The sequence below is a fragment of the Octodon degus genome, unplaced genomic scaffold (assembly GCF_000260255.1).
Source record: "Octodon degus isolate 3935 unplaced genomic scaffold, OctDeg1.0 scaffold00008, whole genome shotgun sequence".
NCBI classification, from domain to species: domain Eukaryota; kingdom Metazoa; phylum Chordata; class Mammalia; order Rodentia; family Octodontidae; genus Octodon; species Octodon degus.
In genome coordinates, this window is record NW_004524584.1 from 12,337,268 (window position 1) to 12,352,512 (window position 15,245).

Sequence of the window (15,245 nt, forward strand, 5' to 3'; positions counted from 1 at the left end):
TCCATCATATTTAAATTTTGATTTAGACTCAGATCTGGTTTCTATGTTGAGAACCCATAACATTCTCAACAGAATCTGCCTCACAACCTTGATGTGAAGAAAGGAAACTATTTCTCTGAGGTCTGTTCTTTTCACATATAACCAATTCTAAAACTCAAGACACCGTAAACATGAATAATAAGTGACAAATGATGGAACTCCAAAGCAGTACAAGGTTTTTGTTTATGGGGTTTTTTTGGGACAGTGTTTTGCTACATAGCTCAGGATGGCCTTGAACTCTTGGCAATCCTCCTGCCTCAAGAATTCCTGGAATTATAGGCATGTACCACTATGAGTGGCCAACTATACAAAGTTTCAGCCAATCAGATAATTGATAAGAGCCTACAAATGTTCATGTGTTAAAATCAGCCAGAAAGTAACTTCAGAAATAACACTGCTTTAGGAAAAACTCCAAACTAACTGAAAGAAAATGTGTTCATATAGAAAACTGTTGCTGTGACTCTCCCCTCAGTAAGGCAGAAGATGCCTACTCCTGATTAACAGCAGGTTTCAGCTCTGCTGCTTGGGATGAGGAATGCAGTCTGTAACAGCCCTGTCACTAGGGCACTCTAAGAACTGAACAGCCACAGACTTAAAATAATCTTATTAAGCAAGCAGGGCTGAAGTTACCTTTCTTAACTTTTTTAATACTCAGGATGAAGGAGATCATCACTGGCAGTCTTACCTGCAAGTCCCGGTTTTTGAGGTTCCCTAGCCAGAAGGCCTCTCTACAATTGTTGAGGACAAGCATTGCCTTGACTCTGCAAACCAACAGCTCCAGTGTCTTTTTGAGCAAAGGCACATGTTTGGTGAGTTTCGTGTCCTGGTGAATCTGGACGAAAATGAATATATCCATTGTGTCTGGGTTTGTCATCCTGCTTTTACCCTTTCTATTCCTCACATCTCAAACAGAATAAGATCTCCCACCCTGCCTATATGGCCCAGAAACAAGGTCTATCAAATAGCAGGACTTTGGTAGAGTACTGCACAGACAATGGCAGCTAAAAGACAGAAAGTAAGGAAGACATACCACCAACTTTTGATTCTTCTTCTTACTGGACTTAAAATATTCCTTAAACAATATTATACTGATATTAAATAAAAAGCTTCTTAGCAGAGTTCTTAAAATGCCATTGCATGTCCCTCCCCTTCTTGGAGACAAGCTCTCACTATGTAATACAGATTGACCTTGAACTTACTATGGAGTCAAGGCTGGCTTTGAATCTGTGGCGATTCCCCTGCTTCAGCCTTCCACATGCTGGGATAATAGGCATGCACTACCATACCTGGCTGTTTGGCAGTTTCTAAGTTTAGAACCAGGGACTAAAGTGAGCAACAGGAATTGCTCAAATGATAGATGGTTTTCTAGGTGGCTATAGAACTCTAGGGGTCCTGTGTTCCTGTAGACATAAGGACTGTTCACCAACTATTGAGAAGGCAGCAGTGAAAGCCCTTTAACACTGAACTGTTCCCATAGGATGAGGCTGGGAAGATAGCTCAGTAGAATAAGTGCTTGCCTGGCAAGCACAGGGTCCTGAGTTCAATTGCTGGCACCGTAAAAAAAAAACAACAAAAAAAAACCAAACCTGTCTGTTCCCATAGGAGATAGGTGTATTACTTGACAAGTAGAACAGATGAAAAGTTCTCAGATGGCAGCTTTTAAAAGACTTGTCTCAGCAGTCATCACTTACATTTCTCCCAACTAGCACACTTTATAGCAGCACTGTATGTCCCTTATATGAGAGACCAGGAAAAGGAACTATGGAATTGGAATCAAATTTCATATGCAGAATTTCCTGTTCTAGCTAACTGCTCATTCTCAGCCAGCAACTTAGATTTTCCTTCATTCCACAGTAGAGGGAACTAAACTCAGGCACTTGCACCTGCTACAAAAATGCACTACCACTGAGCCCTTTTTATATTTTGAGACAGAGTTTTGGTAAACTGCCCAAGCTAGACTCAAACTTGTAATCCTGTCTCAGCTTCTTGCACAGCTTGAACTCCACGTGTTTGCACCATGCCTTGCGAAGGCTGACTGTACTGAATTAAACAGCCTCTGCACATAGTCCCCTATATAAAGGCTCAGAAGGGTGGTGTACCTGCGCCAAGTGCAGTCTAAAACCTGCTTCCTCTTACCTTAGAATGCCCACATAGGTGATGAAGCAGCCTTGTGTTCAACTGGAAAGTCTCCAGCAGGCTCAAAACATCTTCCTAAAAACAATGAAATTCATAAGCACAGCATGGAATGTCCTAATTACATCTTAGATGCAAAACATCTTTGCAACCCCAAAAGGCAAAACTGTGGGTTCCAGCCCAGGTGAAGAATCATCCTAATCTGAGACTCAGCAGGAGCACTGGCTCCCACTCTCAGGACTCCAGCTTCTATCCCTGTGCCAATCTGCAAGCTGTACATCATAATTTGAAGTATATTTTCATGTCTCAGCTTTCCCATTTGCAATTAGGATAAAATATCACTTCTCTTTTAAGGTTATGAAGAAGTAACCAAATAAGAAATATGAGGGCCAATCAGATAGCTCAGCAGATTAAAGCCCCTGCTTAGGCACACGCAGGGACCAGGGTTGGATCCTTGGTGTGCTGTGCTGGACCCACCCCAGGACACACTGAAATAGCGATTGAGACTGGGAGTGGTGGTGCATGCCTATAATCCCAGTGCTTGGGAGGCTGAAAACAGGAGGATCACACAGTCCAATCTGTGTAGTGAGATCCTAAAATAAATACATTTTAAAAAAAGAAATATAAGAAATTTTGGTATTCTGCAGTCAATTTACAAAATATATTTAAGAAGTTATCTTTGTTTCTATCTTTATAACTCTATCCCCAGGTTATCAGCTGGCTAAAAAACCCTGGCCAAGACTACTCCCTAAAACAACAGTTTTATGACACAAATGAGGTCTATTCTCATCACTGGTTCCTAAGAGTAGACACAGGGTAGCCTAGAACAAGCACACAACATGCTGACACGTGAGGCCCTGGAGTCCAGCAGCATGAGGAAGCAAGCTGAAAGGAACTCCTCAGACCTGAGCATGAGTAGAGCACTGGCTTTGAATGGATGGGCCTGCAGCATGCAGTCCACTGTGGAATACTCAATCCTGTTAGGGCATCTCAGGCTATACCTAAAGTGGTATGAAACACAACTGTGGCTCAGAACTCAGGCCGGGAGTGGGTGGGGGACATAGCGCAGTGACATAATTGCCTGCCTGGCAAGCAGAAGGTCCTGAGTTCAACTGCCAGTACTAAAAAAGAACTCAGGCAGGGAGGACTGTCACCACCCCCAGAGTCCATGGATTTATCTGCTGAGCAACTCTTCAGAGCATGCCTTTGCTCTCAGCTCTTACCCGATGTTTTCTAAAACTGAAGTCCAGGAGTGGCATACATTGCTTCAGAAATGCTTCCACAAAGAGACGTCCATACTGAAGAAAAGAGACACACTAGTGATTCTATCTTAGAAATTCACTTGAAAAGCCTCTGCCAGCAACACCACAGCATTACCTGGCCCAAGAAGATTATGTTTTTATTTTTATACATAAAAAACAAATTTGAGCTGGGCATGGTGGTGGCCACTCGTGATACTAGAATTTGGGAGTCTGAGGCAGAATGATTGCCACAAGTTCGAGGCCAGACTGGACTACATAGTGACCTTAAGACTAGCCTGAGCTACAAAGTGAAATCCTGTCTCAAAACAAAACACCCCTGAAACGTATGAACCAAGCATGGTGGTGCACACCTGTAACCTCAGCCACTAGGGAGGTCATGAAAGGACTGCAAGTTCAAGACCAGCCTGGATAACTTAGTGAGACTTTTATCTTAGAAAAGGCAGGGAATGTAGCTTAGTAGCAAGTGTGAGGTCCTGGGTTCACACCCCAGTACTGGAAAACAAACAACTATGGAACAACTTAAAAGACTGATATGGCTGGGTGTGGAAACACATACCTGTCGTGAAGCACTTGGGAGGCTGAAGCTGGAGGATTATTTCAAGTTTGAGACCAACCTGAGCTACAGTTAGTTTAAGGTCAGCCTGAACTGCATGATGAATGTGTCTCAAAAAGACCAAATAAATAAATAAAATAAAAGTTGATTTGGAGAATTCAGGCAAAATTTACCTGCCTCAGATATAGCCAATGATCAGAGGCCGCGCCCAGCCTAACAGTGAGGAGGAGGAACTCCAGCTTCCAAAAGGAAGAAGCTGCAGAGGGCTGAGGGAGCATATGCTGACTTCCAAGCTTGCTAACCACAGAAATCACACTCTCCAACTCACTGTGCCACTCACTTGGCTTCCACGCTGTGCCAGGTGATAGGAGTGGAGACAGGGAAAAAGGTCAGTATATAACAACAGGATACCAGGTCAGTACACATTTGTAATTCCCAGCTCCTTGGGAGGCTGAGGCAGGAAGTCAAGGGCTAGTCTAACTAACTTCATGAGAATCTGTCTTAAATTAAGAGAGATAGGGATCTTTCTCAGCATTCTCTGAATTCAATCTCCAGTACCACCACCACCACAGGGGTATGGGGGGCTGGTCAGAGATCATCTACTTACACTGAAACTCAGAGTGGCTCCTAGTCTCAGATTCCCCCATGGGTAAGGGGTTTGACAGTTATCATAGTAATAGCTCATGAGGTCACTCAAGACATTTTTTTTTTTATTTTACTTCTTTGTAGTGCTAGAGATGGACCCAGGGCCTTTTGCATATAAGCTAGCACTCCACCAGTAAGCTATAGCGACAGACCTGGCCCTATGGCTTTGCAAAGAATCATAGCCAGGTATAGGAGCAGAAATTTAGCACTAAGGAAGTGAGTGATAAGAAATACAAGGTCAGTCTGGACAACTTAGCCAGACCCTGTCTCAGTTGCAGTATCTGGGTTCAAACCCTAATGCCACCAAACAAACAATAATCAAGGTCCAGTAAATCTCTCACCTTTAAACATGCATGCAGCACAGGATGACTATCAAATACCTGGAGACATAAAAGACAAGAAACTAAAGCTGAAACGTGCTCCGCCAGTACCCCAGCCCCTTCCTACTATACACAGCACAGCTCTAGGAGCTGCAGAAACTTCTCAACTGAAGTTGACAAACTGGCTGGTTTATTACAAATTAATTCACAGAATAACATAACCTTCATTAACTGAATTCTAAGAAAAGAAAGAGAAAATGAAATGATTCCCACTGGGCATGTGGAGAAGAGGGCTGCAGTCTTCAGAACAAGGTCATGTGGGAAGGGAAGGGAAGGGGACATCCAGGGCTGAAGTACAAGCCTGAGCACAAGCTGCGGGAGGGTGGGAGAGAGTGGAGCATCTGAAGAGCAGTGAAAGCACTCAAGGTAGAAAAAGGGAGTGTGGGAGCCAGGGAGATAGTGCAGTAGAATAAGCACTTACTTGGCAAGTGCAAGGGCCTGAGTCCAATCCACAGTTCCGAAAAGAAAGAAAGAAAGAAAAGAAAAGAAAAGAAAAGAAAAGAAAAGAAAAGAAAAGAAAAGAAAAGAAAAGAAAAGAAAAGAAAAGAAGTGTGCTTTGATGGCAGGGGAACAAGAATAACAAGTGGCTAGGTAATGTGGCCCAGGTGGGAGGCAGGGGAAAAAGGAACAAAAGCGCCTAAAGAGAGAAAGTTGCTTCAAAAGGACTAACTGAAAAACAAGAGAAAGACAACTGGAGGGGCTCCCTGAGGAAGGCGGGGGAGAAGCACGGAGGGGCAGCTTGGAAAGCCAGTTCTAGCGTCCTCACAGCGAGAAAGGAATCTCCATACTCACTTTTATCAGGTTAATGAGGATACTAAAGTCTCGAACAGCCATGTTCCAATACAGGAGCTTCTCTTCATGGACCTGGGAATGCCAAACACCAGTGCCTCTGAATCACAGCTGGTCCCCCTCCTAGTGACTCCCACAATTGCACCAGTCTTCATTTATATAGCTATTCTGAGACGGAAGCCAACTGTCTCTCTAAAGAGTTGTAGTACCCAGTGCACCCAACAAGATGGTCTGAACCCTGTCACACTGTGGTGACATCATAGTATTTTAAGGAGTCTTCTGAGACCAGGCATGGTGGGGTATGCCTGTAATCCCAGGGCTGGAAGGCTGAGACAAGAGGATCACTACTAGTCCGAGCTGAGCTGCGGAGTAAGACCCTGTACCAAATACATTAAAAAAAAAAAAAAAGTCTTTTAGTAGGTAAAACCCTCCGCAGTACACCTGCTGGCCGCCAGAGCTCATTGGCTTCCAATTCCCTGTGGCTACAATGCTTGGCAGTCTTGTTCAGTTCTGGTTCACAGGCTGCCAAGGCCTACATGTTTCCAACAGGCAGACTTAACCTCCTAGCAAGTGGCCTTTCCCTTCTTATCTTTCCTCAGTAGCCAGGGAAAATAGTGCCTGATTTTCACCTCTAACAAGAAGAAAAGGAAACTAAACAGAAGGCCTTTGAAAAAATATTCTAAATCTTGCTAAGTCAAAGGCAATAGCTTAAGAAAAACTCTGGACCCAAGAAATAAAAAATCAGCCATTTCCAAGCAAATCAGAGTCCATTTCTTGGTGAGGGGAGTGTCTGACCCACCTGCGGTGGCTGTGTTGCTGAGCCAGCCTGAAGGCTTTTCACTGTATTCTCCAGCTTAGCCATCATCACACGGAAGAAAATGACAAAAGTGTGCCTACAAGAGGGAAGCAAGCATACCCACATGATACCCTCCTCAGAGAGAACTTGAGGGCTAGGCACTATGGCACATGTTAGTAACCCCAGCACCCGGGAGGCTGAGGCTGTAGGATGACAAGGTCAAGCCCATCACTGGCAACTTAGTGAGCTATTTTCTTAAAAACCTCAGGATATGGCTCAGTGTGAAGACCCTGGGTTTAATCCTTAGTACTGCAAAAGAAAAACAAAGCAAAGAAGGAAAAAAGAAGAGACAGACACACACTGAGACTTCCTGGAAAAAGGTCATGAAAACAAAAGTAACCTTCTTCCCTCAACCACCTCTCTGAATGTTCTTTCACAAGAGTCCTTTTAAAGAGGGTAGAACAGGAGTGAGCCAGGATGAGCCCTATGAAAGTGGAGCTAACTTTCACGACAGGCAACAGTAGGCAGCATAGGAAGATCAGTGAACCGGTCAGGGCTGAGTCTTGTCTGTGGTCATTTTACTGCCCCTGTAAGCTTCAGAGGGTTCCTTTTAACACTTATTTCCCTCAACTGTAGTGTAGAATGATGTTTAGCTTTAGAGAATTACAGAAAGACCAAATAAGATTTGGCAAAATAAAATTTGTGAAGGTACTTTTTTTAAAAAATTTTTTAAATTTTTTTTTTTAATTTTGCCCCAGGGGGCGGGGCTGGCTGGCATGTGGTGCTAGGGGATTGAACCATGGTTCCTGTGCTTTGCTAAGCTTGTTCTAAGTAGGTGCTTTAGACCATTGAGCCATCTCACCAGCTCTGTGAAGGTACTTTATGAATCACACAAGTCTACAATGAGACACAAACCCCTTTATACATACATGATTAGATACAACGGTCACCCTGTCCTCAAAATGGTCAAAAGACTGGAAAATAGTCTCATGTTTATTTTTTACAAAAATTTTTGTGGTATGAGACTGAACTTGAGGTCTTTACACTGAACTACACCCCCATTCCTGTTTCCATTTTTATTTTGGGTCTAAGTTGCCCAGGCTGGGCTTGAATCTGAAACCTACCTGCCTCAACCTTTCAAGTAGCTGCCACTACAGGCACATGCTATCCATCATGCCTATTTTGGTTTTGTTTGTTTTATAATGCTGAGGATTGAACACATGCTTCACGCATGCTAAGCACGATATACTAACCTGAACTACACTCCCAGCTCTAGTCTCAAATTTAAAGGACAAAAGAACAGACAGAAGTTCATTACTCTTGAATCCTGCACCCACTGAAAATTCCTTCTCAATGAGGTCTTTCCACAGACAAGCTGAGGGTTCTATGGAAGAAAGGTATGCTAGTAGACACTCCACTCTGAAAGAATGGTGGTACCACTATCTCTACTAGAATTTGGAAAATACATCCACTGGGCAGCACGACTCTCAGGAAAACAACTACAGGGAAGAGTCCCTGTACCTGGTTAATGTGGGGAATGTAGAAGACGCCTCTTTTGGAGAGTGGATTAACTCCGGGACACCAACACCAGCGATCTCTTCTATGGCCTTCAGCACACTGTCAGTGTGCTCCAGGTAGATGCTATAAGAACAGTCAGAGGGTATAAACACTGCCTACAGAATCCCCACATCCACATTTCTCTCCTGAGACCTTGCCAGCTCTAACCTCTATTAACAAGGTAGGATACAACTGCAGACACCTCCATGTCCAATCTGATTTGATTTAGCAACAAGGCACTATTAACAATAGAAAACAGAGCTAGAGATGTAACAAAAAAATGCCTCCCCAAACTCCCACCTAGTGTACTTCAGTTGTCCAGGTAATAGTTCCTGTCCCAGTTCTGGCTGCTCCTGTTTCTTAGAAGTGGCTGGTCACTGTGATGCATAGTTGGGCACTAAGATGCACATTGTATTAACCAGTCTCCAACTGACAAGCCATTCTGCCTCTGTATCTTCTGCTTTCTTATTTCACATAAGTCCTAGACCACCAACAAAGATGGAGGCCTGATATTCTGAGAATGATTCTGATCAGTGCCCACATATGTAAATAAATCCGCCTCCAAATCATGGGCGCTGATTTGGTATTTCTATTTGCCACTGCAGAGGTACTTAAGATCCACAGATCTCAAGTTATGTTCACTTTAATCATACTTCATTGCTCTCAAATTCTCCCTTAAAAAGGTAATTCCAGGACCAGGGAGATGGCTCAATAGAATAAGCGCTTGCCTGGCAAGCACAAGGGCCTGAGTTCAGTACCTGGTTCCGCCAAAAAAAAAAAAAAAGGGGGTAATTCCTCAGTGTCTGCCCAGGTGAGGGGTGCCAACAGTATAAATGAGAAAAGGCTATCTGGCTTGAAGAAAAAACTGAAAACCTCACCAGAGCAAATCCTGAAGCTGGTCCTTGAAGAGAGGGCTCTTCTCCTTCTCGCAGTGCGGCCATGCCCGGCAGAGGAACTGTCTGGCCAGGGAAGCTGTTAGAAAACACGGCAAAGGCATCTCACATGACAGAAACTAAACTCATTTTTTTTTTTTTTTTTCCCGGAACCAGGGATTGAACTCAGGCTCTTGTGCTTGCAAGCGCTTATTCTACTGAGCTATCTCCCTGGCCCGCTCATTCTTTAAAAGAATAATAAAATTTTAAAAATATATATTTTTATTTTTAATTAATTTTATTGAGTCTATATTTTAATTGCCATAATTATTACACATACTAATGGCACAGCATGACATTAAAATATAAGAAGATAATGTAAATTATCAGATGAACTCATTCAGGTTTCTGATACTTTTGTAAATAATTACAGATCAAAAGATTTTTATTAACTAAGAAGTCCCTGAGGCCTTTTAATCATTTACTTATTTATGTGTTTATTTCTTTAGTACATGGTCTTGCTTCCCAGCCTGGGCTCTAGTTATCCTCTGTCTCAGCCTCCCCAGTGGTGGGATTACAAGTATGTTCCACCACACCTGGTTTCATGGGGCGCCTGGGGTTCCAAGGCCAGCATAGCACATAGTACCAGGGATTGAACCCGGGTCCTTGCGCTTGCCAGGCAGGCACTTAGACTGCTGAGCTATCTCCCCATTCTCCTCAGGTCCTTTAAAAACCCTGTTTATTTCTGTTCCAATTAGCCTCCTGCTAGAAATAAGTGCATCCAAGTATCACCACACAGCAGCACTCAGCCTAACCCTTAACACACACAGAGCAACCACACAAACACACAGAGCAGAGCATTGCTGGCTGTAGAAAGCTGAGCTTGCTCCCTTGGCAGACCAAAAGCAAAGGCTAAGCCCTCCCCTCTCACCAGCAGGGCATGATAAAGATTTGCTTCACATCATCATCTTGCTTTCTACTTGTGCTGCCAAGTAGGATGAGCAGGATGCCAAGAGTTGTGATAAGAAAAGAAAACGGTCAGATCCAGGTTTGGTAGTGTACATCTGTAATCTCAGCACTCTGGAAGCTGAGGTAGGACTGCAAGTTCAAGCCTAGACTTGACAGTTTAGTGACTTAGAAAGACTGTCTCAAAAACAAACAAACAAACAAACAAAAAAAACTGGGGATGTAACTCAGTGCAAAGGACCTGGGTTGTCTCCAGTATAATAGAAAAAGAAAAAAAAAAAAAAAAAAAAAGAGGTTAGAGACCAGGATGTGGTAGCACACATCTGCAATCCCAGTATCTGCCAAACTGAGGCAGGAAGAGTACAAATTCTAGACCAGACTGGAACATAGTGAGACCCTCCTGTCTCAAAAAACAAAAGACTTAACAATTCAGAGGCTGAAGCTGGAAGACCACTATACATTTGAGGTCAGTATAGACTACATAGCAAGCTTGCAGCCAGCCCGGGGTACATAGTTCAAGGCCAGCCTGACCAACACAGTGAGACCCTGTCTCACAAAACAGAAGAGGGCCAGCAAGACAGCTCAGCAGTCTAAACTGCCTGCTTAGGCAAGTGCAGGGATTGCGGTTTGATGCCAGGCACCACATGTGACGTCAGCCCCACCCCTAGGGTGGGCTGAGCTGGGCACGTACATGCGCGCGCGCGCACACACACACACACACACACACACAAAACAGAAGGGAAAAAAAAAAGTCAGGGAAGAGACCAATACTTCCTTTTTACTTAATCCTAATTTTATCTACCATTCTATTAACCTCATGGTTTATATTGCTTTTTGCCAAATGCTTCAGATAGTTTAAAAAAAAAACAAAAACCAAAAAGCAGCAACATATGATTACAGTTTAAGACACAAAGAAAATTATCCATGAGTGTATAGCTCAGTGGTAGAATATGCTTCGATCCCCATCATCTCAAAAGAAAGTAAAGAAACTAGCTAGCTAGCTGATCTAACCAAGGCCACCCTTAGCAGTGTGTCAGTGGAAATTAGTCATAGCTCCTTCTGGGAAATTGGCTTTCTTGAAAGACCTATGCCCAGGATGATATGGGAATTTACATGCATAAATGTTCCAGCTCTGGGAAGCTGCAAATTCACAAGTGTGACAAATTAATCCTATTCATGGAGGGGAGGGGGGGGTCTGGGCCATCACCAATTCTTTCTTTCTTCTGAGCAGGATCTACTGATCTCTTGAAAAGAGCCATCAAAGTTCTGAGGAGGCAAAGAGCACACTGGAAACTGGGGATGCTGAGGTGGAAATTCTGCAGGTAACTGAAGCTCTGGCTATATAGAGACAAGAAACAAACACATAGGGTTAAATCCACAGAAGTTGTTCAAGTTCCTTGTTACTGCTTGACAGCCTCATCAGAATTAATCCTCTTTTTTGGTCTCTTTTTCTTTTTTTTGAGACAGGGTCTCACTGTGTAGCAGGCTGGCTTTGAACTCATTATGTAGCCCAAGCTGGCCTTGGACTTGTGGCAATCCACATGCGTCAGCTTTCTGAGTGCTGGATTACAGTTGTCAGCCACCATGCTGGGCTCTCCTTTCTTCATTTTAAATTGAAAAAAAAAAAAAAAAAAAATCTGCAATCACTAGAAACAACGTGGAAAGCAATTATAAAGTAGAAAAAACATACCTTTTAAAGACTGCATCATATGTGATCTACTTTCCATTCAAGGATATAATGGGAGGTGGGAATCATAATTATGCCAAATTATGCATGAAGTTTTACAATAATTTAGCCCAGGACTCCCAGTACTCCAGCATTTATCATAATACATAGGTGAGAAAGCTCAAATGCTGAGGAAAAATAGCTGCAAACATCAATTTCTTTTCTAACTACGACAATCAAATATTTGTAAAGAAAGCCTGCTGACCCACTTCCTCGGAAAGCACTGGAGGATGTGCAAGAGTGCTGACCTGATAAGCTCCTCCAAGGCCTCATCAGGCTGCCACTGCTTCACTCGCACAGTAAGCATCTTGAGGGCTGAATACAGAGCACGGCGATTCTCCACTTGAGAAAATCCACTCCTAAACGAAAGTCAAATAAGGTCCTTTAGCTGTTCCCAGGAGGCAACTCAGATGGCACTTGAGGATCCTGGCCCCAGTCTGTACCATCAAGTCAATCGTGTAAAAACCAACTGAAAGTACACAAGCATCAAATACAGTCATAACTCCCAAATGTGAGGCGAGAAGCTAATGTGCACTTAAAACAGTCTTTCTTTACAGACTTAACAGTTTCTCACTGCTTACATTTTAGAGGTCAACGTCTAGTCCATAGAGTCTCTCCAACAATATAGGACTAATTTTGTTAAATTGCCAAGTCAAAAAAAAATAAAATAAAATAAATAAATAAATAAATTGCCAAGTCAACGTCTAGTCCATAGCAGGGACTGGATAAAGAACCTACCCTTTCCCTACATTCACATGTAAAGCTCAATCCTATTTCACCCTGTCTCTTTTTATTTTGTTTTATTTGAGACAGGTCTCACCATGTAGCCCTGGCTGACCTCAAACTCAGATAGAACCTCCTGCCTTACCCTGAGTGCTGGGATTGCAGGCATGTGCCACCACACCCAGTTTACAAAGTACATATAGTGTTAGATTTGTCAGTTCTGATTTATTTTATTCTTTGGTACCAGCAATCGAACTCAGGACCTTATGCTTGCCAGGTAGGGCTGTGCACTGAGCTATATCCCCAGCCCTTGTCAATTCTGATTTAAAAACTCATGAAATCATCACTAGAAAATCATGAACATATCCATCACCCCCAAGTTTCCTTTCTTCGTAATCCATTCCATTTCATCCTCTTGCTCAGTGCTAGGCAAACACTGATCTGTTTTCCATCACAGTAATAATATATGACTGTTCTAGATTATTACATAAATAGGTTAAAATACTATAAACCTTGTAGTAGTCCTTTTAGTTTAGCATGATCCTATTTTATTTATGTTGCTGCATATAATATTCCACCATATACATATATCACCATCTATATATTCACCAGGTGATATACATCTGGGTTGTTTCTACTTGGGATACTACAAGTAAAGATGCTATAAACACTAATGTACAAAATTTGTAAAAAAAAAAAAATTTATGTAGAAGTTGGAAAGGGGGGGAGGGTTACACATCTGTAATCCCACGAGTTCAAGGCCAGCCTGGGTTACAGGATGACCCTGTCTCAGAAAAATCTAAAGACTCTGCGAAATACCTAGGGAATAACTAGGTTGAATCATAGATGTATCTATTTAAGAAAGCTGCAAATTATTTTCCAAAGTGGCTCCACCATTCTATGTCCTCCCAATAGCATAGTGAGTCTTTGATTCAGTAGTCATGCTAATGGAGATGCTGTGCTATCTCACTGTACTTTTAATTTGCATGTCCTTAGCATGCAATAAAAATCATTCCTTCACGAATTTATTTGCCATATATACCTCTCTTGATAACTGTCTATTCAAATTTTCTGTTAGGTACTACTTTTAGGTCATGATACAAAACAATACAAAAATGATTAATGGAGCTCATAGTCCAGCAGGAAAGATAGATGAACAAATAATTTTAAGAAAATATGGTAGATAGAGGAGTGTTAGGAGAAAATGTGGGATCAGAGAGGTAGGAGGTTTACATAGCCAAGAGAGGTATCTCTGAAGAAGTTAGTTCAAATTCTGATGTCATACAATTTGGTGAGTCAGAAAAGACAAAAGGTCAAAGAGGAAGGGATCCTGGCTGAGTCTGTGTTAAGCTGTTCAGGTGGAAACTGCAGGGGGCTGAAATGAACTCAGTATGGACGGGAGCAGAGAGCAAGACAGTAAGTAGAACAGCAGCAATGAGGCAGAAGTCCTGAGAGAAGCTCATGAGTTTGATCTCAAGAAAAAACTAATAGCAATCAAAGACCAAAAGTAGGACAAGACATGATTGGCTCTCTCTTGGAGGATCATGTGGACCACAGGCCAAGACCAACCATGAAATTAAGCTGGTTCACATGAGAGACGGTCAAAATCTGGAAGCAATGTAGGTAAAACAGATGGACCTCATGTCAGCAAGAAAAAGTGCAGAGTAGAGGAACAACTGAATCAGACAACTGGCAGTGCCCTTTCCCAAGCCAGGCAGAGCCAGACAACAGTGACACATCCTGCTGGGATGCGAGAAGTCTGAGCTGTTAACGATACATTGTAGGGGGTACTGAGTAGGTACTGCCTATAGTTCAGCATATAAAATTTAGCATAGGTCTAAGCTTGGGTTAGATTGTCCAGAAAACCTAAGTAAAAAAGACAGTGTACAGAGCTAGACCTGGGACACAAAGTATTTATGGGACATAACTTCCTTATTTCAACTTCCATCCATCCTGCGTTCCGAGTCTCTCCTTTACCTCCCTCTTGGTCACCTACCCTTAAGGGCCTGATCAAGTCCCCCTGGAACACCTATCCAAAATACTTTAGTGTATACTACATTTAGCTCTTTACCATATAAACTAGGATTTATTTGTAACTTTCTAGAAACCACCCCCCTTTCTGTTGTTTGTCTTTTAGGAAACAGGTTCTCACTATGTAGCCTAGGCTGTCCTTGCTTAGGCTGGCCTAGAAACTTGTAATCCTCCTGGCTCAGGCTCCTGAGTACTAAAATTACAGGTTTGTATTCTATGTAGACCGAGAAACATTTTTTTAAGGAACTGAGGATCCACTATTGAGCTACATCCCCAGCCCTTTTTATCTGAGAAAGGGTCTTGCTAAATTGCACAGGATTCAAGTGCATACTCATTCCTCTCTACTAACACTTCCCATATACTCACCAAGCAAAAATCCAATGAAAAATCTGCAGGAGTCTCAGATAACAAGAAGACATTATTTGGTACTCCTGAGCGTTCCCTTCAGGTCCGCCTATCACGTCATGCTTCTCAGGGACTAAGCACTAAAAAGGAAAACAATTTTAGAGCAGCTGCTCCAGCAACTGCTCTCATTTCTCTTCAGATTTTCTCACCCAATAATGAAATCTCAAATTCACTTAGTGATTTCTAAGTCTCTATAATGACAAGACAGCCTTCTAACCTGAAAATAGTTATGAATGTTCTCCAGATGGCTACACATTGGGGTCATTAGCTTCACGATGAAATAAATGACTTCTGATGCAGACCTCTGATGGAGATGTGAAAATCCAATATTCCGGCTTCCTTTGCTCTATAATAAATTGAACATTATG

At 42.5% G+C, this 15,245-nt stretch overlaps 1 protein-coding gene across 1 annotated transcript in view; it reads right to left on the reverse strand.

The window, feature by feature from the left end:
* The window catches only part of Fancd2 (Fanconi anemia complementation group D2), a 72,025-nt gene that overhangs the window by 5,667 nt on the left and 51,113 nt on the right, over positions 1-15,245 (reverse strand). The window contains exons 31-42 of the mRNA XM_023704518.1: positions 15,095-15,223; positions 14,839-14,957; positions 11,967-12,077; positions 11,200-11,330; positions 9,033-9,126; positions 8,119-8,238; positions 6,601-6,694; positions 5,805-5,876; positions 4,974-5,012; positions 3,396-3,470; positions 2,176-2,250; positions 725-871 (exon numbers count right to left, since the gene is read on the reverse strand). Coding sequence (XP_023560286.1) covers positions 725-871; positions 2,176-2,250; positions 3,396-3,470; positions 4,974-5,012; positions 5,805-5,876; positions 6,601-6,694; positions 8,119-8,238; positions 9,033-9,126; positions 11,200-11,330; positions 11,967-12,077; positions 14,839-14,957; positions 15,095-15,223 — 1,206 coding nt within the window. The remainder of the gene's footprint in view (positions 1-724; positions 872-2,175; positions 2,251-3,395; positions 3,471-4,973; positions 5,013-5,804; positions 5,877-6,600; positions 6,695-8,118; positions 8,239-9,032; positions 9,127-11,199; positions 11,331-11,966; positions 12,078-14,838; positions 14,958-15,094; positions 15,224-15,245) is intronic.